Source organism: Heloderma suspectum, chromosome W, assembly GCF_057233095.1.
Source record: "Heloderma suspectum isolate Gila_16-S chromosome W, 16-S_ref, whole genome shotgun sequence".
In the NCBI taxonomy this organism is placed as follows: domain Eukaryota; kingdom Metazoa; phylum Chordata; class Lepidosauria; order Squamata; family Helodermatidae; genus Heloderma; species Heloderma suspectum.
Genome location: NC_139475.1, coordinates 930,527 through 954,863, shown reverse-complemented (window position 1 = coordinate 954,863; position 24,337 = coordinate 930,527). Strand labels below are relative to the sequence as shown.

The 24,337-nt window shown below is 55.2% G+C and overlaps 2 protein-coding genes across 4 annotated transcripts in view; one reads left to right on the top strand and one right to left on the bottom strand.

The window, feature by feature from the left end:
* LOC146333902 (guanine nucleotide-binding protein G(I)/G(S)/G(O) subunit gamma-7) overlaps positions 1-24,337 on the bottom strand; it is a 127,163-nt gene that overhangs the window by 5,882 nt on the left and 96,944 nt on the right. For 2 of the 3 annotated variants that reach the window (XM_084825079.1, XM_084825080.1), the window contains one exon: positions 1,265-1,374. In XM_084825079.1, the coding sequence (XP_084681205.1) occupies positions 1,265-1,345 (81 nt within the window). In that variant the 5' untranslated portion in view covers positions 1,346-1,374. Of the gene's footprint in view, positions 1-1,264; positions 1,375-21,806; positions 21,879-24,337 lie in introns of those variants that run through there. The other variant, XM_084825081.1, reaches the window with a different exon arrangement.
* On the top strand, positions 1,462-9,646 carry LOC146333903 (uncharacterized). The gene is made up of 4 exons (XM_084825078.1): positions 1,462-1,930; positions 7,296-7,445; positions 7,905-7,966; positions 9,054-9,646. Exons 1-4 carry the CDS (start codon positions 1,915-1,917, stop codon positions 9,378-9,380), a joined length of 555 nt encoding a protein of 184 aa, XP_084681204.1. The 5' UTR covers positions 1,462-1,914; the 3' UTR covers positions 9,381-9,646.

The window sequence follows — 24,337 nt, the reverse complement described above, 5'->3', positions numbered from 1 at the left end:
TCTAAGCAAACCTTTGAGTCTGATGTATCACTATCTCGGCACTTCTAACCTAAGAGTTCAACGCCCATGGCCAGGGTGACACACCCTCCTGCCCATGTTCCCCAGCAACTGGTGTACAGAGGCTCACTGCCCCTGGCACTGGAGGCAGCACAGAGCCATCGCGGCTAGCAGCCACAGACCGCCTCCTCCTCCAGGAATGTGTCCAACCCCCTTCTAAAGCTGTCCAACTGGTGGCCATCGCTGCATCCTGTGATAGCGAGTTCCATAGTTTAACTGTGTGCTGCGTGAAGAAGCACCTCCTTTTACCTGTCCTGAATCTCCCACCCATCAGCTTCCCCGGGTTTTAGGGTTTGGAGAGAGGGAGAAAAGTGTCTCCCTCTCCACATTCTCCACGCCATGCGTCGTTTTGTACACCCCTCTCATGTCTCCCCTCACCCTCCCTTTTTCCAAGCTCAACCATCCCAGCTGTTGCGACCTTCTCTCACTGGGGAGAGGCTCCCGCCCCTCGATCAGTCCGGTTGCGCTTTTCCGGCTCTACGCTGTATTTTCCGAGGTGCGGTGGCCGGAGCGGTACGCAGCGTCCCAAGCGTGGCCGCACCACGGATTTGCGCAGGGGCAGTAGGGCATCGGCAGTTTTATTCTCAGCTCCTTCTGTAATTATGCCTAACACGGAGTTTGCCTCCTTTACAGCGGCCGCGCACCGGGCTGGCATCTTCCTCGAGCTGCCCGCACCTCCTCGAGCTGCCCGCTTGCCCCGCGGGCTGTGCCCCACGATCTCCTTCCCGGCCGGTCCCCGCTCGCTCAGGTCCCACCAGGCGACACGCGGGGCCGGGGTTCGTTGCCCTTTACGCGCGCGTCCGCCGAGCCGCGTCCGCCACGTCGGTGGCCGCTCTCGGGGAGCGCCGTTCGGGGCGCTGCGCGACCCCCTTCCGCTTTCACCGCCCCAAGCAACGCGGCGCCCCCCGCAGACTCGGCCACGTCGCTGCTCGCTCCCCGGCCCGGCGCGCTCCCCTCTCGCGCCCCCCCCGCCTTGCGGCCTCTCCCCGCGGGCGCTGCCGCAGCGCCTGGGCCTCCCCGCCCCGCCCCGCCCCGCCCCGCTCCCCCGCGCTGCCCAGGATCCTTTCCGGGGGCGGCGCCGAGCGCCGGGCGCGGCCCGCGAGGAGGGCGCCTCCATCCCCTGCCTCGGCCTCCGCCGAGCGGAGGAGCGCGGCTCGCCCCAGCGGCCTCCCGGGCTCCGAGCGCCGCGCGCTCTCCCCGCGCTCACCTCCACGCGCTCGACGCCGGCCTCGATCCGCAGCTGCTCCACCAGCTTCCGGGCCTGCGCGACGTTGTTAGCGGCGGACATGGCTGGCCGCGCGCTCGCGCTCCGGGCGCCTGCGGGAGAGGAGAGGAGAGGGGAGGGGAGGGGAGGGGAGGGGAGGGGGCTCGCTCCCCCCGCGCGGCGGCCCACGGCGCGCTCCCATCCCGCCGCGCGCGTCTGGGGCGCCTGCCGGGCTGGCCCGGCGCCCGGGGGACGTGCCCGGGGATGCCCCAGCCGCGGGGCCCGGGCCCCCTCCGTGGGAAGGCTGGGCCCCAGGAGCGGCCTCGCTGGCCCCCCCCTCCTCCCTGGCCCCCCCCTCCTCCCTGGCCCCCCCCGGCTCAGCTGCGGCCCTCACGCGAGCTGGGGCAGAACGGGGCTTCCCAGCGCTCGCTCCCGAGCAAGCAGGGCGAGGATCGGGGCCGCCCCCTCGCAGGCGGCTTCGTTAGCTGCCCCCGCCGCCACCTGCGGCCCCTCGCGCGGGCGAATCAGCGGGAGCCCCGAGGCGCCTTCCTCGCCCCTCGCCGCTGCATAAAGCGGGCGCAGCTGTCGCCCTCCCCCCGCTCTTGCTTAGGCGCGCGCGGGGTGGCTGGAAGGCGGCCTGGAGGTCGCGCAGGATGGAGGTGCCGCAAGGTAATTCCCCCCCCCCCCCCCGTGCTTGGCCCCCAGCTAAGCTGCCTCTGCAGGCAGTATGCGCTTGGAGAACCTTTCGGGTTCAGGTGCGGGAAGGCCTTTTCGGTGGTGGCTCCCTGTTATGTTACACTTATTTTACGGGTTGCATCTGTCGCCTGCCTTTCCTCCGAGGAGCCCAGGGTGGCATACAGGGTCTTCCTCCCCTCCATTGTTATCCTCACAACAACCCTGTGAGGTAGGTGAGGTTGAGACTCGGCGACTGGCCCGAAGTCACCCAGTGAGCTTCATGGCTGAGTGGGGGCTCGAACCCAGGTCTCCTCTGACCACTACACCACACTGGCTCTGCCGGGGCCTCCGCTGTAGCCTTCTCAGAGACCGCTGAAGGGCTTTTTGTTCTGCCAGGCTTTCTAAGAACTGCTTTCAGGCCTTTGCACGTCTTGTTCTGCTGCTGGATTTAGTTTGTGTTTTTCCTGCAATGCTTTTACCCCATCCAGCTGGTCTTAACTTGCTTTTAATTACATGCTGGTTTTATCATTGCTTGTTGTTTGGTATTTTTTGTTTTTAATTACGCTGTACAACACTCAGAGAACTCTGGCCATTGGGAGCATACATACATACATAAGAAGTGTGCATTGCCCCCCCCCCACCCCACTTCAACTCAGACCCCGATTCAGCATTTTGGAAAACTTCCCACTTCTGCTTGGGCCAATGTATAGTCAGACCACTTCAGCTCAGCACCAAACCTGAGTCAAGGTTTAGAAAAAGGAGTCTTTATGCTTCCTGTTGACTACCATGGGAAATTAGAAAAAAACAACCTGTAACTTTTTTCTCTTGGTCAGAACTGGATAATTTCAGGCGTAGTAGCCCCCTAGAAAGGGATTACACCTGCCCAATGTCAGAAAAATAGGTGCAGGGTTTATATTTTGATCTTCTTTTAAAGGGAACTGCCAATAACGTTTTAATTCCTTGGAAGAATTGGATAAAAAATTCAGGATTCACTGCCCCATCAGAGGAGAGCATGTCTGCCAAATTTCAGAATGCTAGCCACAAGGGTTTTTGTGCAAGGGTGGCCTTGACATTTTGAGGTGTCCAAAAGAGGACATACTTATCTCCCTATGTTCCTTGTGGACCATTGTTCTGAAAGTTGGACTCGATGGTCTTATAGGCCCCTTCCAACCCTACTATTCTATGATTCTATGAAGTTACAGACAGCCTATAGTTGTCCCTAAGTAAGAAACCAGCAAAGTTTCAGAAGGATTGGTGCAGCAGTTCATGTGGAAGGGGAGTTCTCCAGTTTGGGGGAGGGGGTGATTTGCTTTCCCTTCCCCCCTTCCCCAATAGTTCTTGGGTGAATTTGTATGAAAATGCACAGGTCATTAGAGGTGTCCCCCAGGCAAGAAACCGGCACAGTTTCTGAAGGACATACATGCATTCTAATTTAGAATGCCTAGAATTTATTTACATTTCACCAATGTTAGCAACAGGGGAACATGGGTGGGAAGGTGCTATTGAACTCATGTCCTGCTTGTGGGCTTCCTATGGGCATCTGGTTGGCCACTGTGTGAACAGAATGCTGGACTAGATGGAGCTTGGTGTGATGCAGCACGGCTCTTCTTATGTTCTTAAATAGAGATTGCCTCTGAGCATGTGCAGAATGTTCTTCTTTCACCCCTGAGCACTTGCATTCTCCCCCTACCGATTCTATTCCCCTCCATGCAACCATCCCTCCTCATCCTATCATCCTCCAGCAACTTTTCATAAAAACAGATGTCTTGTTTTGTGCAACTCCTCTCTATGCACAAGCTCTCATTGTATCTTCCTCCCCATAACTTCATTTGTGCCAAGACGTCACCAGGATTCAGCCAATGAGTCTGTTTTCAAAACTAGGGCTCAGTTATGGAGAAACTCTGAGCATGCACTGAGTGCCTTTCCCTCACCACTGAAGCTAGAGTTCATGCAACCCCCCCCCCCATGACAAAACATTTATAGGACTAAGCTGAAAGAGTAGTCAGTTCATTAGACAGAACTGGATAACTCGGGACTCATTTCTGAGTAAACATGCAGAACATCAAGGTGCAAACCTCCCTGCAAAAGTAACTTGTGCTGGAATCCCATGCACACTTTCCTGAGGGTAAGCCTCATTAAACATAATGGGACTTCTAAGTAGGCATACATAGGATTGCATAAATTAGCAATATTTATCTCCCCTCCACTTAAAAAACAAACCCAAAACTCCTATTTTTATTAAAGCTTTCTGTTCAGAGGAAGCTGCCTTGTACTAAGTCAGACCCTGGGTCCATCTAGCGCAGTATCGTTGGCACTGGCTGGCAGCAGCGGCTCTCCAGGGTTTTAGGCAGGATTCTTTCCTAGCTCTACCTGGAGATGCTGGGGATTGAACCCAGGACCTTCTGCATGCAAAGCAGGGGCTCTGCCACTGAGCTACAGCCCTTCCAATTGCTGGATAATGGCAACTAACAAACAAAACAGCCCCAGATTTGTTTCTCTGCAACCACGTGAACCCAACCCTCTTGTCTGTTTGTATAAAAACCAACCCTCTTGTCTGTTTGTATATAGTCAAATACAGTTCAGAACTTCCCTTGCTCACTGAAGAGAATTCTCTTTAAGAATTCCCCAAGATATGCTATGGGTGGAATAAAGAAGAGAAAGAAAGAAGGAACGGTGTAGGGGAGGGAAGAAGAACAGAGGAATGGTGATTGGAAATGTGTGCAGAGGTGGGGGGTAGAGAGAATTCCCTAGGCTGTGAAGGGTTTGTAAGGACTGCACGTGCTTAAATGAGCTTTATGAGATGAAGTGGCTGAGGGCTTTTTCTAGCTTTTTTAAAACTGCAGAACCTATTTAAAAGCCCCAGCAGTTTCGCGATCATGTCGCCACATAGTCCTAACCCTCCCTTTGGGATTATTTGAGTCCTACTGCTATTTAGGAGAAATTAAAGTGGAGGGGGAGAAAGGAGTTAGTGGAGGCCGACTGGATCCTTTGCTGTACTGAAGCTACTAAACTTCTGCAGAATCCAAAGTTTCCAGTTCAGGGCTGTAAAATCAGATGCTGTGTGAAATACCAGTATTTCACATGGAGCTCTTTCTTCACTTCCTTCTCCCTTTTCAAAATTTCACTGCAGACAAGCTCCCAACAGTGGACATGTAAGAGCAGAAAAGAAAAATAGGGAGAGAGAAGTTTTTTGCACCTCAAAAAAACCCTACACCAGAGATTAGGGATAGTGACCTCCTAATGGTCACCTTAAACACCTTCTGATTAGGATCTCTAATCCCCTGGGTGACTTGGCAGTTTTTACCTTTTTTTTTTTTGGACTTTGAGAAAAGGAAACTTTATGCATGGCTATGCAAAAGCCACTCGACTTAACTGTCTGAAATTTGGTAGGTTCAGTCAGCTCCATAGGGCCTGCTAGGTCTCCAAATTCCATGAATTTATGTGGAAGTACAAAAAAATTATAGCTCTTTACTTAGACAGATTTTCTTGGCAAAAGCAAATTTTACCTGTGGCTAGCACAAAAGCCACTAGACCTAACTATCTGAACTTTGGCAGGCTCAGTCATCTCTATACGGGCTTCCAGGTCCCCAAATTCCATGCACACATGTGGAAGCACACAAAAAATACAGCTCTTTGCTTTGACAGATTTTCTTGAAAATAGCAAACTTTACCTGAGACTAGCACAAAAGTCACTGGACATAACTGCCTGAAATTTGGCAGGCTCCGTCAGCTCCACGGGGGCTGCCAACTTTTCAAATTCCATACACTTATGTGGAAGAACAAAGAAATTATAGCCCTTTGCTCTGATACATTTTCTTGGAAAAAGCAAATTTTACCTGTGGCTAGCACAAAAGTCACTAGGCCTAACTGTCGGACATTTGGCAGGCTCAGTCATCTCTATGGGGGCTGGCAGGTCCCAAAATTCCATGCATGTATGTGGAAGCACACAAAAAATATAGCTGTTTGCTTTGACAGATTTTCTTGAAAATAGCAAACTTTACCTGTGACTAGCACAAAAACCACTGGACCGAACTACCTGAAATTTGGCAGATTCAATCAATTCCATGGGGGCTACCAAGCCTCCAGATTTCATGTATTTATCATACAAAATAAAAAAGATATGGCCATTTTTGTTTTCCAATGCAAGTCAAAGGGAAAATGTAAAAAAAAATGGCAATTAGGACAACTCAAAAAGATCCTGGGGCCTGTGCGACACCCCTGATTGGGAGGTCTAAAAGTGCAAATAAACAGACTGATTTTTAAGGTGGTTTTTAAACAGCTCCTGACGGAAGACCTGGAATTTGTCTCGGCAGACTTGGTCTGTGGGGTGAGCTTGTCTGTGGACATATGACATTCAGCACTTCAGAAGCGCCTCTCAGGTGGCTTCTTGAAAGGGAGGTCCTTGGTTCGCAAAGCTCTCAAGTCGCCATATCCCTGCTTGGACACCTCCAGGGACAGAGAGCCAAGTGCCTCCTTCGGCAGTTGGATCCATAGACAGACTGCTTGGACCCTTAGGACGTTTTCCCTGCTGGCCAACCGAAATCTGCCTTCCTGTAGCTTAAGCCCACTATTTCCTGTCCTGCAGTCTCAGATGAGAGAGACCAGGTTGCAGCCCTCTTCTGCGTGACAACAACCCTTTCGGGACTGGAAAAGTGCTCCCATCTCCCCCCTCGGTCTTCTCTTCTCAAGGCTGCACAGACCCAGTTCCTTCCAGCTTTCCTCCTCGGACTGAGTCTCTAGTCCCCTGATCCCTTTGTTGCCGTCCTCTGGACTCCTTCCCGTTTCCCTGAATTCTTCTCCAAGGGTGGTGTCCGGAACCTGTACTGCTTTACTTTATCGGGGGTTTTCGCAGGGGGGTGGGGAATGCAATAGGATTTGAGTTTTAATGGTGCAGATTCAGGACAGAGCTGGCCTCTTGCCTGAAACATTCCCTGGTACCCGCCTCTGGACTGCCCCGGTCCCTGCAAAAGATGCGGGGGGGAGGGGGGCGCAGCTCAGCAGCCGACTGCCCTCTTTACATGCAGGTTGCCAGTTCGGTCCCCGGCAGCATCTCCAGGGAGGGCTGCAAAACCCTGCCCCAAACCCTGGGGAGCCACTGCTGCCAGCCAGTGTTGACAATACTGGACTACATGGACCAAGGGTCCAACTCAGCACCAGGCAGCTTCTGACGTTCTACGTGTCCCTCCTTAAGACGCTGTTCTGGCAGTGCTGACGGCGACCCGACCTTGGGCCAGAGGGAAATATCCCTGTGGAACTTGGGCACTCTTAAGGCAGGAGGGAGGGGTTGGGGGCTTTATGGATTGAGAGCCCGCAACGTTCGCCATTTCTGAGTTCTGAAACTCTCCCTTTTGCCCCACAGCATCCGGACACTTGCAGCTAGCATCAGGAAGACCCAAGCGAGGGAAGGGCCAAGAGGAGGCCCCAGGAGGGGAAAGTGCGCCCCAGACCAAGAAGAAGGCTGCAAAGACCCTGAAAGCCAAGGCTGTGGCTGAGGAACCCAGAGGCGAAGGTACGTGCCTGCTGCTGCCCCAGGCCTGTGCTTGAGCCAAGAAGGGGCCCCTGCCCTGCCAGGGCACCATCCTGCCCGGGGCCTGGCTCTGGGGCCGCCTGGGAACGCTCCCTTCTGCATCCATATCGCTTGACGGGGTTTGATAGCAGGAAACGGATGGGTCCCTGCCTGCAATGAGGGTGCAATCTTAAACTGGCCCTGGGTGGGGTGAGTGACGGATGGCCCTGAGCCAACCCTCGACGCTGCCTTGGGTTGGGCATCTCCGTTCCTTGGCTCTGGGCCTCAGCCCATACCGAGTGGCCCGGGGGCGGGTGGGTGCCTCGCTCTGAGTCTGTGTGTGCGGAGGCTCCAAGTGGACAACAGGGCCTCCGGACAGGAGCAGCCCTTTCTAGGCACAAGCCCCAGAGGCCCTGTTCTGTGACTTTGTCCCGCTGCCATTTTCCTCCTTTTCCCTTTCAGTGGGCAACAATGGGGAGAGAATGATGGTCCTACGCAAGAGGCCCACAGCAACATCTGGTGAAGTAAGTCCTAGATGTCCAGAGAAGGATTTATGTCCCTCGGGTTGCCACAGGGTCCTGCGGGGTTGCAGTTCCAGAGCTCTGGGCCTGCACGCTTCATGCTGCGAGACACAGATGGCCTCGATGCATTCATCATGACAAAAGGTGCATTCCTATGCATGTTTAGACGGAAAAAAGTCCTACAGCTCCCAGCATTCTCAGCCTGGCTGGAGAATGCTGGTAGTTGTAGGACATTCTGACATGTTCAGCCGTGCAGTTCATTACTTCCACCCTAAATGCAAAACCTTGCATTCGTCTGTTGACTTTCGTTTTGTTAGTCCCAGCCCCTTCTCCCTCCAGTTTTAGGCAGGCTGGAAAGAACCTTTCCTGTTGTGTGGGGCTTTTTAGTATTTTGAGGCCGCACTCCTATGCCCCATTGTCTGGGAGAAAGGCCATTGGGGCGTACATCTGAGCAGACATGCCTGCATTCGCAGCATTCCTGGGAGTAAGTGCCACTGAGCTCAATGGCACTTACTTCTGAGAAGACATATGTAGGATTGTACTCTAAGAATGTAAGAAGAGCCTGCTGGATCAGACCAAGGGCCCACGGAGTCCAGCATTCTGCTCACACAGCGGCCAACCAGCTGCCCACGGGGCACCCACAAGCAGGGCATGAGCGCACAGCGCCCTCCCACCCATGTTCCCCGGCAACGGTGTACACAGGCACACTGCCTCAGCTCCTGCAGGCAGCACAAAGCCGTCAGGACTAGTAGCCACTGGTAGCTGCCTCCTCCTCCAGGAATTTGTCTAACCCCGTTTAAATCATCCAAAGTGGTGGCCATCGCTGCATCCTAAGGAAGCGAATTCCACAGTCTGTGCACTGTGTGAAGGAGGACTTCCTGCTGTGTGTCTACATTGTTTTAAAGTTGTTGTGTTTTTAAATGTAAAGTTCCTAAATTGCGGCAAGTTTTAACTTGCACCTGGGCGACCCGTAGATGCTCAGAGAAATCCACAAACAGCGCTACGGCCACGGAGGGCGGCCTGGCCTGGCCTGATGCGGGGCCGCCTGCAAGTGCTGTGGTGACGGTGCGCACCGTCTCTCTCCCTGCAGGGCCCGGCCAAGGCTCTGGCTCGGCCAAAGGAAAAGGCCTCCGAGGGGAGAGCCATAGCGAAGCCGAGTGGGCCGAAGGCCTCCCACGCCAGAGCAGCGGCTGCCCCCAAGAAAGCCGCAGCGGCCAGCAAGGGCAAAGCGGCCCGCAAAGCACAGTTGGACGACGGGGCTGAGAAGGCCGAAGTGTCGGTTGCAGTGAAGGAAACCAAAGCCAACACGGGCGCGAGCCGAGCCGAGGTCGCCCGAGGAGCCAGCAAGACCGAGGCGAAGAAGGGGGCGGCCAGAGGCAAGGGGGAGGCGGAGGAGGCCCCTGGGGCCGGCCTGTAGGCTCGCGGGGGCGGCGCGGGGCCAGGTGGGCGGCAGGCCTGGCCTGCAGGGGAGGCAGCACCCGTGAGGGCGGGCCGTGCCCGTGCCCAGAGCGGCCACCTGTCGCCCGAGGGGCCTCGTCCCTCCTGCCACGTGCCGCGTGGGCAGCCGACGCCCCTCTCTCTGCAGGCTGCCCTGGGCCCGTGGGGAAGTGCCCTCGCAGCCCAGTTTTAGTGCTGCTTTTAACGGCCTTTGTATTTTTCAATAAAGTGAGTGTTCAGCAAGCCATGCATGGCGCGTCCTTGACTTGGGGCTGCTGGGCAGAACGAGATCCGTGTGGTTGGGAATGAAGATGTCGGTGTGGGGAGGCCTTAGAACAGGGGCGGGGAATCTCGGGCTGCCGCGGGGCCCAATCCGGCCCCCCGGGCACGGGGCTAGGCGTGTGCGTGCGTGCACATTCCCATTGCTTTTGCCCCACGTGGCTGCCGTGTCCCAGCTTGGGGCAACAGAACGACAGGCCCTGGAAGTGTGGTAGATGACACTTTGCTAGATGGACTTGAATTCAGCAGCTTCCGATGGATGCAGATAGGTCCGTGCAGTATTCGGAACCACAAGGCCTAGAAACATGCTTTATTTCCAGGGGAAGTGCTGCAGCTCGGTAGCAGGGCCCCCGTGTCGCATGTCGGAGGCCCCGGGCTCAATCCTTGGCAGATCCCCAGGCAGGAATGGGAAAGACCCCCACCAGGACACCCCAGAGAGCCGCTGCCGCCGGTCGGCGGAGACGGTTCTGAGCCAGACAGACCCCCTGGTCTGGGCCAGGGCCGGGCATCTTCTGATCCTCCCGCAAGTCAGGGGAATCTTCCGCCCCCTTCTCCTGAAGCCTGTGGGGCTCCCAGCCCGGGCGCAGCGAAGCACGGAAATCGCTGCCCTGGGAACCGGGGGGCTTCAGGGGACGTGATCATCGCCTTCCGGCTGTCCAGCTTCTTGGGGGAGTGTAATACTGCCGCCGTTTCGACGGGCTGGCTTCTCGCTGCTGTCCCCGAGGAAAGCCAAGCACATCCTAGTCGTGACCCTCCCGGCCCAGGGCAGTAGCTGGTCGCACGGAGGAGGCTCTCAGCCTCTTTCCGTCGCGTTTCTTCGTCCCCGTGGGAGTCTGCGACGGTTCGGGCAACGGCAACAGCCCCGCTTGCTCGCCCCAAGAAAGCTTGAGGCGGCAGCCCCGGTTCTGAGCCCACACCCACAAGGGCCTCAACTGAGGTTGACTGGGTGTCCCTGCTGACTTTGCGGGCAAACAGGCAAGCGGGGGGCAGGGAGAGGCACCACACAGCTTTGGAGACAAGTCTGGCTGTGGGCAACGGGCGGGTGTTTCTCGTGGGCGCTCTCTCATCAGCAAGCTCCTTTGCAAGCAGCCTTCCCCAAGCCGGGGAGAGAGCGGTGGGTGAGCCCGTCCCCGGATTCCTGGCACGTGTCAACGCTGGGTGTTCCTCCTCAGAGGGGAGCGACCGGGCGAGCCGCGTTCTGCATCAGAGCTGCCCCTCCGGTCTCCTCCTGAGTAAACGGACTTGTGCCATGAGCCCCCTTGCACAGGATGCCCCATGCGAACCAGGGTCTCTCTGTGGAACGACTCGGCTTCTGACGGCTGAGGGCCGGACTTGCCCTTGCCAGCCAGTTCCGAACCAACGCTGGGTGGCGGGAGGGAGGGCTTGATCCTGCAGTGCCGCCGCCTCCCCCACAGATAAGAACATCAGAAGACCCCTGAGGCTGGGTCAGGCCAAGGGTCCCTCTAGTCCAGCATTCTGTTCCGTGGTGGCCGACCAGCTGCCCACAGGCAGACACAAGTGCGACAGCGCCCTCCGGCCCATGTTCCCCAGCACACACAGGCACACTGCCTCTTACTGGAGGGAGCATATAGCCATCAGGACTAGCAGCCGCTGACAGCCTCCTCCAGGAATTCGTCCAACCCCCTTTTAAAGCCATCCCAACTGGTGGCCATCACTGCGCAAATTCCACAGCCGGACTCTGCGCTGCGTGGAGAAGTCCGTCCTTTGATCTGTCCTGAATCTCCCCCCAATCCGCTTCATGGGAGGACCCCGCTGGGCTCTCGTATCTTGAGAGGGGGGGGGAATGCCTCCCCCTCCGCACCATGCCTACTTTTGTACACCTCCATCCTGTCTCCCCTTAGCCGCCTCTTTTTCTGAGCCATTTATTTATTTATTTATTGCATTTATACCCCGCCTTTCTCCCTCTCGCAAGGAACTCAAGGCGGCTTACATAATCCTCCTCCTCTCCGTTGTATCCTCACAACAACAACCCTGCGAGGTGGGTTGGGCTGAGAGTCTGTGACTGGCCCAAAGTCACCCAGTGAGCTTCCATGGCCAAGTGGGGACTAGAACCCGGATCTCCCGGCTCCCAGTCCGTCACTCTTACTCTAGCTAAACAATCCCAGCGGTCTGATCCAGCAGGGCTCTTCATACGTTTCGATCTTCTTGCTTCCACCACACGGTCACGTAGCGGCCTTTAGACTGAGCATACAGGCGCGTCCCTTTAATCTTTCTTCCCGGCCCAAGCAGGTGGCGGCTGGGGGAGTGTTAGATCTCGGACTGCCTGGGACTGGCCCTTCAGTATTGCTTTTCCACTGCTCCCGGGAGTGAAAGAGGCTCTTTTCTGCCCAGGGTCTTGCATTAACACCCCCTTCCCATTGTTCTGTACCAGACCCACTTGGTGGTTGTATTTTACACTCCCCCCCCCCTCTCAATGCAGCTCTGCGGTGGGGGGGGAGGAAAGAACTGAATCACCCATTCAACGGTCAAGCTGCGTTGCGGGAAGTGTGGAAGCAGAGTGGAGCCGGCTTTGTTCTCCCCAGACCAGCTGGAAAAACATGAGGTCATCTTTGAAAGCAGGGAGGGGGGGAGCGACAGAAAAGACCTGGGTGCCCTGAGACAAGGCTGCTGGCTGGCTGGCTCCCTTGCGAGGTTTCGGCATGGCAGGCCGTTGTGTCTGGTCAGATAAGAGCCAATTCCCCCAGGGTCCCTTTTGTTGTGCTAGAGGGGGGAAGCGAGGACAGTGCATGCCTCCATCAGTTCGGCTCCAGACAGGGAAGTCCAGCAGTTGCCTAGGCAAACCCTGAAGGATTTCTGCGCAGTGCAGAAAATGCAGGCAGGAGCTCGCCATAGTTGAGGAGGAGCAGAAGGAAGTGTGGCTCTGATCCATCCGCCACTGGGAGCATGCACCCTCTGCCTCCCAGGAAGACCAACCTGGCAAAGGGGAGACAAACCTGGCCCCATACATTGGCCAGAGAAGGCGCACCGGCAGGAGGTTTTGTTTATTTATTTAAAACCTTTTTATCCTGCCCTGTATCCTCAAGATCTCAGGGCGGCGTACAGATAAAATCAATTTAAACAGTATAAAACAATAAATAGTTTAAACAGGTACGAACACATTAAACCATTAAACAAGCTAATACCAATTAAAATCTAAAACAATAAAACCATTAAAACAGTGTGCTACTTTAGGGAATGCATGTAGCCCTCAAAGTCTTTGGTAAAAAGCCACGTTTTTACTTGGTGCCGAAATGAAACCAATGTCTGCCACCAAGGGGAAGGCATTCCTCAACCAGGGTGCCACAGCAGAGAAGGCCCTCTCCCATGACCCACCACAGTGTATGTCTCGCACTGGTGGGGCACAGAAGAGGGCCCCTCCAACAGACCTCAGTCCTCGGGCAGGTATATATAGGGGGAGGCATCCCCTCAAATATCAAGGTCCCAAGCCGCTTAGGGCTTTCAATGTCACCACCAGCACCTTGAATTCTGACTAGAAAGCGTATTGGCAGCCATTCCCAATCAGAAAGAACACCTACAAGAACTTTGAAACTCAGAACTGGTGCCTGAGTTTTGCTTTTTTCCCTCCTCCCTCCCCATCCCTTTTTCTTTTGTATCATGTCTGTTAGATTGCAAGCCTGAAGGCAGGGACTACCTGAGTATTAATCTCTGTAAGCCATTCTGGAAGCCTTTTTTGGTCCTGTCACTGGGGCCGTATCTCTCAGCCTAATCTCCCTCACAGGATAGTTGTGAGGAGCGAAGGGGAGGTGGGAGAACCGTGTCCACTGCTCAGAGCAATTTGTAGGAGGAAAGGCAGTGTAAAAATGCGATATTAAAAAGAACTAATCGAGGCACCATCTACTGAAGAATCAGATTTAAGAAACAACAACACATATTTAGGAGAAGCATGTGCGCGTGCACGCACACGCACACACACGTAAAACTCACATTGAAGGCCTGTCAAAACTACACGGTCTTTGCTAGATTATGGAAGGTTAAGCGGGAAGAAGGTAGATGGAGACACAGCTGAGAAGGCCCTGTCCCGCTGGTCACATTTCAGGGAGAGCAAAACCTCCCTCCAAGACCTCGAGCGGTGGGCTGGATGGTTGGAGAGCGTGCAGCCATTGAGGAGGCCTGGTCCCAAACCGTTCAGGGCTTTTCAAGATGAGAGCCGCTGGTTTGAACAGGGCTCAGAAACACTCCAGGAGCCGATGTGGCTCGAAAAGGAACCGAGTCTCATGATCCGGACCTGAGCCAGCAACCTAGAGGCAGCCCCCCAGATGGCTACACATCCTTTCGCCGACCCCAATCCTTTGGTGGTTTTCTAGCTCTTGCATGGTTTTCCCCGTTCCAAAAGGTTGAAACGCCTCTCCCAAGGCTTCGGCACCGGCAGAAGAGCTTTCAGCTAAACGGTGCTGGCATTTTAGATCTTTCGGCCCCGCCCCTTTTGCCTTTGGCCCCCCCACCACCGGGAAGCAGCCCCCAAGAGCTTCTCCGGCCCTTGGTCTAAAAGGGGCTCCACGCCCTGAGCTACCCTGAACAAACACTTTTCAGCGGCAGCCCCTTGTCCAGCCAGGGTGGGACCAGGGCATGTGCAAAGCAGTGGTCTCGTCTGCTGGCCACTGCTCAAGCGCTGGGTGGCCACGTTCTCTGTTCTGCATGGCTCCGCTTAATGCTGCCAAAACGACAGACTCCGTTCTAGCCTGCTGTCAACTCGGCCAGTTTGTGCTGTCGCTCAGTTGGTGATGTTCCGGTCTGCTCTGTCGGGAAGCCGCCTCGACTGCTGCTCTGGAAAAGTGGGGCGTGAAGGCTTTTGCCAACGAATCGCCACTGACAGAGCGCCCGCGTCTCTCCTCGAGGCTGGGAGGTGGCCAAAGGGAAATCCCCGGTCAGGCCGAGGGAAAAGCTGGGCAGATGTCCCCCCCCCGCTGGATCAGGCCACGTCTGCTGGCAATCGTGTCCCACCAGGCCTGTCCACAAGCAGGGTGTTGGCTGTTTGTCTCCAGCACCGGGTTCTTTTGCTACTACTGCGGGTCGCGAACGAATGGTGAGAATGCAGAGAGCTGCTGTGCATGGCAAATGTTGCCCCTCCGCTTCACACCAGGCACATTGGTTTGGCCTGCAAACAGATGTGAGAGGAGGGTGGGGGTTTCACAAAGGCTCCTTGAAGGGACGATTTTTAAAAATGCCCATTATCTGTTGCCCCATGGGCTTGGGTGAAGGAATCAAGGAAGTGGGGTGTGGGAAGGCTCCCAGAGATTCCCCCACCCCCCGCCGCTGCCTTTGAAGTCCAAACTTCGTGCCACGCAGAGGATCCTTTTGCAGAGCCAGAGGGAGGGAGCAGTCTTTTGCCACTGCACACCAGAGCTCCTTCTGCAGCAGCAGAACCATTAAAAAAAGCCCCAGAGCCCTAAGCGCACGGTTCAAATGGGACACTCCTACCCAAAGGCCATCCATTTGCTCGGACGTAATGCGCAAGCCCCCCTCCACAAGGGAGCCTGTGTCTGGAGGAGGGGATTAGCCACCATGGCACAACTGCAGGAAGCAGCCCCGGAGCTGGCGGCTCAAGGGGCTGAGCTGACATCATGGCTGGGCAGCAAGCAATCTGGCTCCAAGATGGGGGAGGACGGGGGGGGGGGGACCAAAGAGCTCAAGGGGGCTGGCTGATGTCAGCTGACTTGGCCTGTCCAGAGCAGGTGAGGTCAGGGGAGAACCAGAGCGACGGATGGCCCCTCCGGCTCTCCAGTGAGCATCGCCCAGGGGTTTTGGGAAGAGCCCCCCAATTCCTGGCAAGTGCGGGGGGGGGATTAGAAGATACAGGGACATCGGAAGCTGCCTTGTGCAGAGTCAGATCCTGGGTCCAGTCGTGTCGACACCGACTGGCAGCAGCGGCTCTGCAGGGTTTCAGGCAGGAGCTTTTCCTGCCCCACCTGTGAGCTACGGCCCCCACTAGCCCAGGGAAGGTGGGCACGTGGCACTAGAGAGAGATGGGGGGCTTCAGCAAGGCTCCTTTCCGAAACTGGCCCAGGGTTTGCCACAGCGGTTCACCGTGGGAGTTTCTGGGCAAGCAGAATGTCGCAGGACGTCTCCCTTCCCTCCACCGTCTCAGGATTCCTTTTAAAAAGAACAAGCCCTGGACTTTGCTCCCGTAAAAGCAAGCGGGGAAGGGTCTTCCCCACCCCCTCCTAAAGGCTCCTGTGTGCTTCCACCTGCTCCTCCAAATCCTCAAACCCTCAGTGCTCAGGGCATTGGCACCTTGGTGGTGGGCATCTGGCTTCCCCAACCTGGGTGCCCCGCAGCATGCTGGGAGTTGTAGCCCAACACCTCTCTGGGGCAGCAGTGTGGGCAAGGATGGGTCGACGGGCTCCCTCCTTCAGCCTTTTGCTGCCCCCCGTCTGGGCAGTACCACACCAGCGATTCTCCTGTGGGCCTCGAGTCCTGGCGAGAGACCCCCGGTCTGTGGGCCTCACGGCTGGCCCCTTCCCCCCTCCCTAGGGAGATACACGTGTGCGTGTCTTCATGGGGTGCTGGAACTGGCCCAGGCCACCCCTACAGGATGGGGGGCTTTTCAGAACTAGGTCTACAAAAGCTGAAGCCCCAATCCGCAAGGCAAGCACCAAGTAAGGGGCACGTTTCAGATCTCCACACAGATCTCGAGGGCCCTGGGCTATCTGGCAGCGCTCCAGATCCAAGACGGCAGCGAGCGGCTCAGTGACACCTTCATAACCCAGAGAAGCGTGGAGAGCATCGTGACCTGGTTCTCCACATCCCAACCCCGCAGCGCCTCTCGGCTCTCACCACTGCTGCTGAGATGCCCGCGCATTGAAGAAAATAGGCCAGGGAGTCACCCGAAGCCCCAGTCCACTCTCAGGCCTGTTACACAAGGAGGCCATCCGGAGCTGCGCCGGGGGAAAGAGGGGGGCATGTACGCAGCCAGGCACTGGGGCACGTGCAGGCGGCACTCCCAGCCCCATGCACCTGAACTATACCACGCATGACCCAGAGGGATCCGTTGCGCCACAGGTGTAAAACTGCCACATGCAAACGCCGAGGTGGTGCGCGCATCGCCAGGAGACCAAGGCAGCGCTGCTGCTGTGCTACAGAAGAATGGGCCGCTGGCCGTTCCTTCCCTGGAATGGGGGGTCGGTGCTTCTGGCTGCAGGTGGCCCTGCTCCCCTTCACTCAGTACCACTCCGGCCTCCTCCTCCTCAAAAGCAACCTCCCCTCTGCCAGGCGTGCCATTTTCGGGGGGGGGAGGGGCAGCACTGGGAAAGCAGCCTGGCGGCTGGCAGGGCAGCTTCCGGCTCTGCGGCTGCTGGAACATCTGGAAGCAACCTCTGCATGCCTTTGCCACACTGTGAGCCCTGGAAAACCACCACGGCACCCACCCAGTTTGCCGTGCCTCTTGTATGTATCGCAGCAGATGCAACAAAGAGCCCGGTGGCACCTGAGAGGGCTGATTCATGGCTGCAGAAGATGACCCCCCAGGAGATGTTTCTGGTGGACGGACGGACGGACGCGCACACACACACACACACTGTCCCCTGCAAACCCCACTCTGGGGGTGGACAGCTTTCGTTCTTCAGCAGAAGTCCCTGTCGCAGCGCCAGCAGCCTGGCCACCCGTGGGCAGGCTGGAGACCACACCCTTGGGAGAACCTCTTCTCCACACACACGCACGCGTGTGTGCACACGCAGCGCGCGTGTGTGCACACGCACTCTGCTCCCAGGTTGCTGCCTCCAGGGCAGGGCTCGGGAAACCCGGCTGGCTGCAGGGCCCTGCAACTGGCTCGGCTCAGACAAGCCATGGCCATCGCTCAGCTGCAGCTGCCACACCAGCCACTGCTCTGGCTGGATGGCGGAGACCAGCCACAGCCATTCCTGCTGCAGGGGCTTCCAGGTAAGAAAAACGGAACAGGCTGGAGTGGCCGTCCCCGTCCTTCCCCAACCTGGCGCCCTCCAGAGGTTTTGGACTTCAGCTCCCATCAGCCCCATGCTGGCAGTTGCAGTCCAGAAGCCCCTGCAAGTCCCCAGGTTGGGGGAAAGCTTGTGTGAGGCATTTGCAGCGGCTGCTCGGGGTGTGGAGTGGGCTCCGCCTCACTCCAACGAACGGGCCAGAACAGCCCTTTTAAATCGAAAAAGCATGCCAAAAATAGTGGCATGTGCTAGAAACACTTGACAGCAACATGAGAGCAATGTGTTATTATTAACCCCATAATGCCCAGAACACATCTGGAACAGAACAGAATGGCCCAGAACGGACACTTCCAAATCAGCAAAACCAAACTCACCTGTCACACATAACTCCATGACAGGGATGCAATAAGCCACAAAACGTCCACAGAAACCATGTTCCGATACCTGTTCCGGGCTGGAACAGCAACTTCCAAGTGAGCCAAACGCGCCAAATGCGCCAGTCACACACTGCGGGGTGGGGCTGTTGTAATAAGCTCCATAACGTCCACGGAAACCACGTTTCAATATCGCAAAGGTTTTAGTCCTACAATATTGTCCTCAAGTGTTTCTAACACATGCCACTATTTTTGGCATGCCTTTTTTAATGTAAAGGGTCTGTTCCAGCTCGTTCTGGCTTTTACACTGCCCCTATGTAAAGCCATGTCCGGTCTCAATCCCAACTCTCCCAGCTCCACCTGCATGAGCTCCTGGAGATTTCCCATCTGTTCATGAGGCCTTGCTGAATAGCAGCTTGTGCGTGGCCTTTTCGCTCACAGCTTCGGAACGCAGAAGACCCCTTGCAGCTCCCTCCTTCCCGGCCCTCTGGAAGGAGTCTAAACGCTCCCTTTCCAGTGGGGCTGTCGGAAGCAAAATCCGCTTGAACGCCATTGATGTGTCATTCAGTTTGGCTTTGAGGATATTTTTACTCTCAATTTTGAAATTTCTCTGCCAAGGCAGATTGAAAAATGTGCTAAATAAAAGGCAAGCCTCTCCATGGCGGTGAAATCTGCCAGTGCCAATGAATGGAGACCCTTCTCGCAGTCTTGCCACCATCACAGGCACGTCCGGTGGGAATGCGGGAGAGGGCCTTCTCAGTGGCTGCCCCAAGGCTCTGGAACTCCCTTCCCAGGAAGGCGAGAGTGGCCCCCTCCTTGGTATGCTTTTGCAGGCATGTAAAAACTTCTTTGTTAAAGCAAGAGAATTCCAGAGAAACGTCTATTTCTGCTTCATTGACTACACTAAAGCCTTTGATTGTGTGGATCACAACAAACTCTGGCAAATTCTGAAAGAGATGGGGGTACCAGACCACCTTAACTGTCTCCTGAGAAGCCTGTACAAGGGTCAAGAAGCAACAGTCAGAACCGGACATGGAACAACCGATTGGTTCAAAAGTGGGAAAGGAGTACGACAAGGCTGCATATTGTCGCCCTGCTTATTTAACTTATATGCAGAGTACATCATGAGAAACGCCGGGTTGGATGAATCACAGGTCGGCATTCAGATTGCCGGGAGAATGATCAACAACCTCAGATACGCAGACAATACCACCCTAATGGCCGAAAGCGAAGAGGATCTAAAGAGCCTCTTGTTGAGGGTGAAAGAGGAGAGTGCAAAAGCTGGTCTGAAACTCAACATTAAAAAAACATGGCATCTGGCCCCATCACTTCCTGGCATATAGAAGGGGAAGAAATGGAAGCAGTGACAGATTTTATTTTCTTGGGCTCCAAGATCACCGCAGACGGTGACTGCAGCCATGAAATTAAAAGACGCTTGCTCCTTGGGAGGAAAGCTATGGCCAACCTAGACAGCATAGTAAGAAGCAGAGACATCACCTTGCCGACAAAGGTCCGTCTAATCAAAGCTATGGTTTTCCCAGTAGTAATGTATGGCTGTGAGAGCTGGACTATAAGGAAGGCTGAGCGCCGAAGAATGGATGCTTTTGAACTGTGGTGCTGGAGAAGACTCTTACGAGTCCCCTGGACTGCAAGGAGGTCAAATCAGTCCATCCTAAAGGAAATCAACCCTGAGTGCTCATTGGAAGGACAGATGCTGAAGCTGAAGCTGAAATATTTTGGCCACCTAATGCGAAGAGAAAACTCCCTGGAAAAGACCCTGATGCTGGGAAGGACTGAAGGCAAAAGGAGAAGGGGACGGCAGAGGATGAGATGGCTAGATAGCATCACTGATGCAATGAATATGGACTTGAGCACACTCCGGGAGAGAGCGCAGGACAGGAAGGCCTGGTGTGCTGTGGTCCATGGGGTCACGAAGAGTCGGACACGTCTGAACGACTGAACAACAACAGTCTGGACCTGTGAAAATATGACAGATAGATGCCATTTTTCTTGTTGTCTTTTAATGTTTTGACGTTTTTACAATTTTAATATTATTTAATTATATTTTTGACTTTTGTATACTTCTATTTGTAGGTTGCAACTGTACAAGTGTCAGTGTTGTAAAAGTTGCCTTGAGTCCCAGTATTGGGAAGAATGCGGGATATAAATTAATATCATCATCATCATGGAGCCCACCTTCCTGCTCATGGGGACACCCCTGCCCACCACCCTCCTGCTCCTTGCCTCAAGAAAGAGACTCTCCCATGGATCCTGGCTCAGGGCTTTGGAGGCCCTGGCAGATGCACGAACTGTCAAGTTTTGCCTTGCCAGCTGTGCTTATCTCATAATCAGGTTTTATGCTGCGGAGAAGCCAGATGCACCTGCCGCTGCTGTGCCGCTCACAAGGAAGTACTGTAGCTGCGTTTTCTCACAAACCAAGCCGCATAATCACTTTGCCCCCTTCCTTCCCAGCCAGAGACGCTGCCAAGCATTTTAAGCAGTTGCCAACAGCAGATCTCAGCCAACTTCCAAGCTGCAGGGAAAGGGGGGTGGCGGAGGGAAGAAACTCACTCTCCAGACATACGCACGTATTTTATTTATTAAATACATAAATGGTTTACTAAAAACATGGGCAAATGTTTCAGGAGGGGCTATAGGTCAGTGGTCACTTTGGGCACCGTGGGGTATGCCATATGGAGACTCCCCTGGAAGAGCCATGTTAAGGCAGCCAACTTCGTTCTATTTTAAGAATGAACTGAAGTGTGGGAAAGGGCTGCTCTTGCACGTTCGGCAGCAATCATTTGCAAATAAAAAACATGGCTCCATAATCACAGTCTTGTGCCCCTTCCATCCACGACAGTGACCACAGAATCATGGAGGAGCAGGGCTGGAAGGGGCCTGCAAGACCCTCGAGTCCAACCCCCTGCTCCATGCAGGAATCCAAGTCAGAGCATCCCTGACGGGTGGCGGTCCAGCCTCCTCTTGAATGCCCTTCTGCGGGGCCGGCGTTTCTCACCTCGTCAGCTCCCGCTGTCCCTTGGCCTTGTATGGCCAGACGCAAGCCCCTAACTGGGGGCAAATGGGCAGATGGGGAACCGCTCTCAGCAGCAGTGGCTCAGAGGAGCTCCACGTTCAGGGCTGATGCCCACCTGCAACTGCCCATTGCTGGGACTGTTCGAAGGGGAGGGGAGGGGCCGGTGCCTCCAGGCCCTGCTTGGGGCCTCCTCATGGGGACACCTGATGGTCCAGTGCTGGAAACACAGTGCTGGCTGAGAAGGGCCAACCTGGCTCCGCTCCAGCCTCAGGGCTCTTTCCGAGCACGCGGGAAGGTGCCTGAAGCCCAGCTGCTCCACAAGGCGAATTCCAAGTTGCAGCAGGAACACTTTTATTGCAGCAAGGAGCCATGAACGCTCTCCCACTCCAGCCCCATTTCCCGGGAAGGTTCCAAGGAGAGCTGCCCTTGCAGGAAGCCAGAGCTGCCCCAGCACCTGGCTTCTGAGCCAGAACCGCTCCGTTCCGCCTCGCAGGAGGGCTGGCAACGTCGCCTGGCTGTGTGACCATGAGGCCCCTCCTTTTACAATCTCCCAGAATCTCAAGGGTGATGTGAACAGGCGGTGCTGCAGACAGCTCATCGTGCTGCCCCAAGTCCCTGCTCTGCCTAGATTTATCTCCAGGCTTTTCTGCATCGTCCTCTCAGATCCCCTGCAGCAGTTGCTGACGCGGTTTCTCGGCACAGGCCTTAAAGGCTGGTCTGAATAATTTGAAAAGGGGGGAGCGCTCCCATAGCCTCTTGGCCATATAATTGGGGGTCACAGGGAAGGTGACACTCACAGACCTTACCTTCTGGTCCCTGCTGGGGGCACTCACTGCAAGCACTCTTGGATGAGGCCGCACCCTTTCAATGCTCTTTGCAGCAGCCAGCACCCAAGTCGCATCGGGGTGAACCTAGGACCCTGCGTAGAGTCATGCTGGATCAGACCTAGGGATGAAGGAGGAATCCGTCTGGGGGGTGGAGCTTGATGAGCTTTTGTTGGTTCAGCCTCCCGGACTTTGGTCCATTTCCTGCTAACTGGCCCAATTTGGTCTGCAGCAAAGTGGATTTTCCATGTTTTTAAATTTGCACAAATTTTGGCCGCAATTTGCACAAATCACAAAAATCTTGGCCACAGATCTGTGCAAATTATGCAAATTTCAGCTGCAATTTGTGCAAATTACACAAATTTGTGTACAGTTCAGCCGCAATTTGCGCAAATGCAAAGGAACGTTGTCAAGCCCCCAAAGGGCTGGATTTCCAAGCGACAGACATCCTCAATCACACCCCGAAAGCCTCTTTAGTCCAGCATCTTGTTTTCTGCGGCAGCCAACCCAATGGGAAACTCTCAAGCAGCACATGAGCACAAGAGCACTGCCTTGCCTACATTCCCCAATACACTGCCTCTGATCATGGAGGAAGCATGTAACCATGAGGAGCCACTGATCACTTTATCCGCCATGAATTTATTGAAGCCCCTTTCAATGCCACATTTTGCAGCAGTTGGTTTGTGGTGGCCCATCCCACCATCCAATGGTGCTGCTGTCTGAGGGATCCAAATGCCCAGGCCCCCAAAGAGCTGGGTGACAGTGGAGGCACAGCGCGTCCTCTCTGATCCCTGACCTTGGACTTTGCTCTGGCAGCTCAGTGAGAGAAATGCAAAGCCAACTATCCGAGAAGGACAAGGTGTGCCATTCTGAGTTGGGCTTCTCTTTAGGGGAGGACAGATGGGGCAGAACAGGCCACGCTTCAAGAACCAGGCTCTGAGGACTCAGCAGGAACAGAAAGCGCTGCTGCGGCATCCCCAGCAGGGGACTTTGGACAGCCGCCTTTCTCAACGGGAAAGGGAAAGCCCGCTCCACAGCGGCACTGTGTGGATTGCACGTAATCCTTGCGGAGAGTGCCCTTTTTTCAGTGTGGGTCTCCCCTGCCCTCCCACCCCCAAACCAAGACAATATTCAGGAACACACTTCCTAAAAATAGTTTTTAAATGCAGGAGTGAGAGGGGAAAGGCCATATACAGCTCCAACTGACCATTCACTGGGTCTGCCAGTGAACTGAGGGGCCGCTGGAGGGCTGTGCCCCCTGCCTCTCAGGAAGAACAAGGGGGGGACCAACCACTGGCCAGAGAAGGAACAGCTGTAGGGAGCTTGTTTTGCCCTCTCCTGCATCTAGGAGGACTCTGAAACTCATGACTGGTGCCTGAGTTTATTTGCTTTTCCTCCTCCCGCTCCATCCTTTTTCCTTTTGTGTCGTGCCTTTTAGATTGCAAACTGACAGCAGGAATTGTCTCATTATTCATCTTTGCAAGCCATTCCAGCGCCTTTTTGGGCTGAAGAGCAGGCTAACAATACTGTAAATCGATACATAATAAATAAATAGATCTCAATAGAAGCCCCTGCCTAGCCTGGTCACAAGATGCTTTCCCAGTGTGTGGGGAGAGACTCCCGTGCTAAGGAGCAGCCCCTGGGCACACCTACCTGGGACAGGTAAACAGCCCCCTGGCACAGCCCAGAGTGCCACAATGCTGCTCCTCTGCTTATTTTCCTGCTCCAAATCTCCCCCTTCAAGAAGCCTCCTCTCCCTATGCTATGAGCCCCACAGGGGCAAAAGCAGCACTGGAGGAATTTGGAGCAGGGAAATGGCAGACAAAAATGGGGGAAACGCCCTTCCCTGCTCTAAATACTTCCCCCCTCCCGAAGTAGCTTGCTTTTGGAGGAGGTGTCAGGGCACCGTTAGGAACATCAGAAGCTGCCTGATCTTGAATCAGAACATCCCTTGGTCCATCCAGCCCAGCACTGCCATCACTGACTGGCAGCAGTGGCTCTCCAGGGTTTCAGGCAGGATATGTTCCTAGCCCTCCCTGGAGATACTGCCAGGAATCGAACCTGGGACTTTCTGCATGCAGACCAGGGGCTCTGCCACTGAGCTATTGTGCTCCTTCTAAAGATCCACTAAGATTCCAGTCCTCATGGTCCTGAATAAAGGGCTGATTTAAGGAAGGGATAAATGAAGTTGCCTTATTCATTCCTCTGTCCAGCCCAGCAATGTCGACATGGGCCGGCAGTGATGGCTGTCCAGGGTTTCTGACATGGAATCCGTCTTGCCCTACCTGGAGACTGCACAAGAAACACAGGGGCTCTGCCACTGAGCTACAGCCCTTCCCCATTACGTGGGGAAGCAGAACCCCAGGAAGACCCAATAGAACAGTCTTCCCCAACTGGAGTCCTGCTCATCCCCCAAAAGTAACCTCCCAAAAGGCCCTTTGAAAACTTGGAATGAAAAGAGTTGGCGGTTCCCTTCTAAGGCAGGCTGCCCCAACCAGGATCTTTCCAGAGGG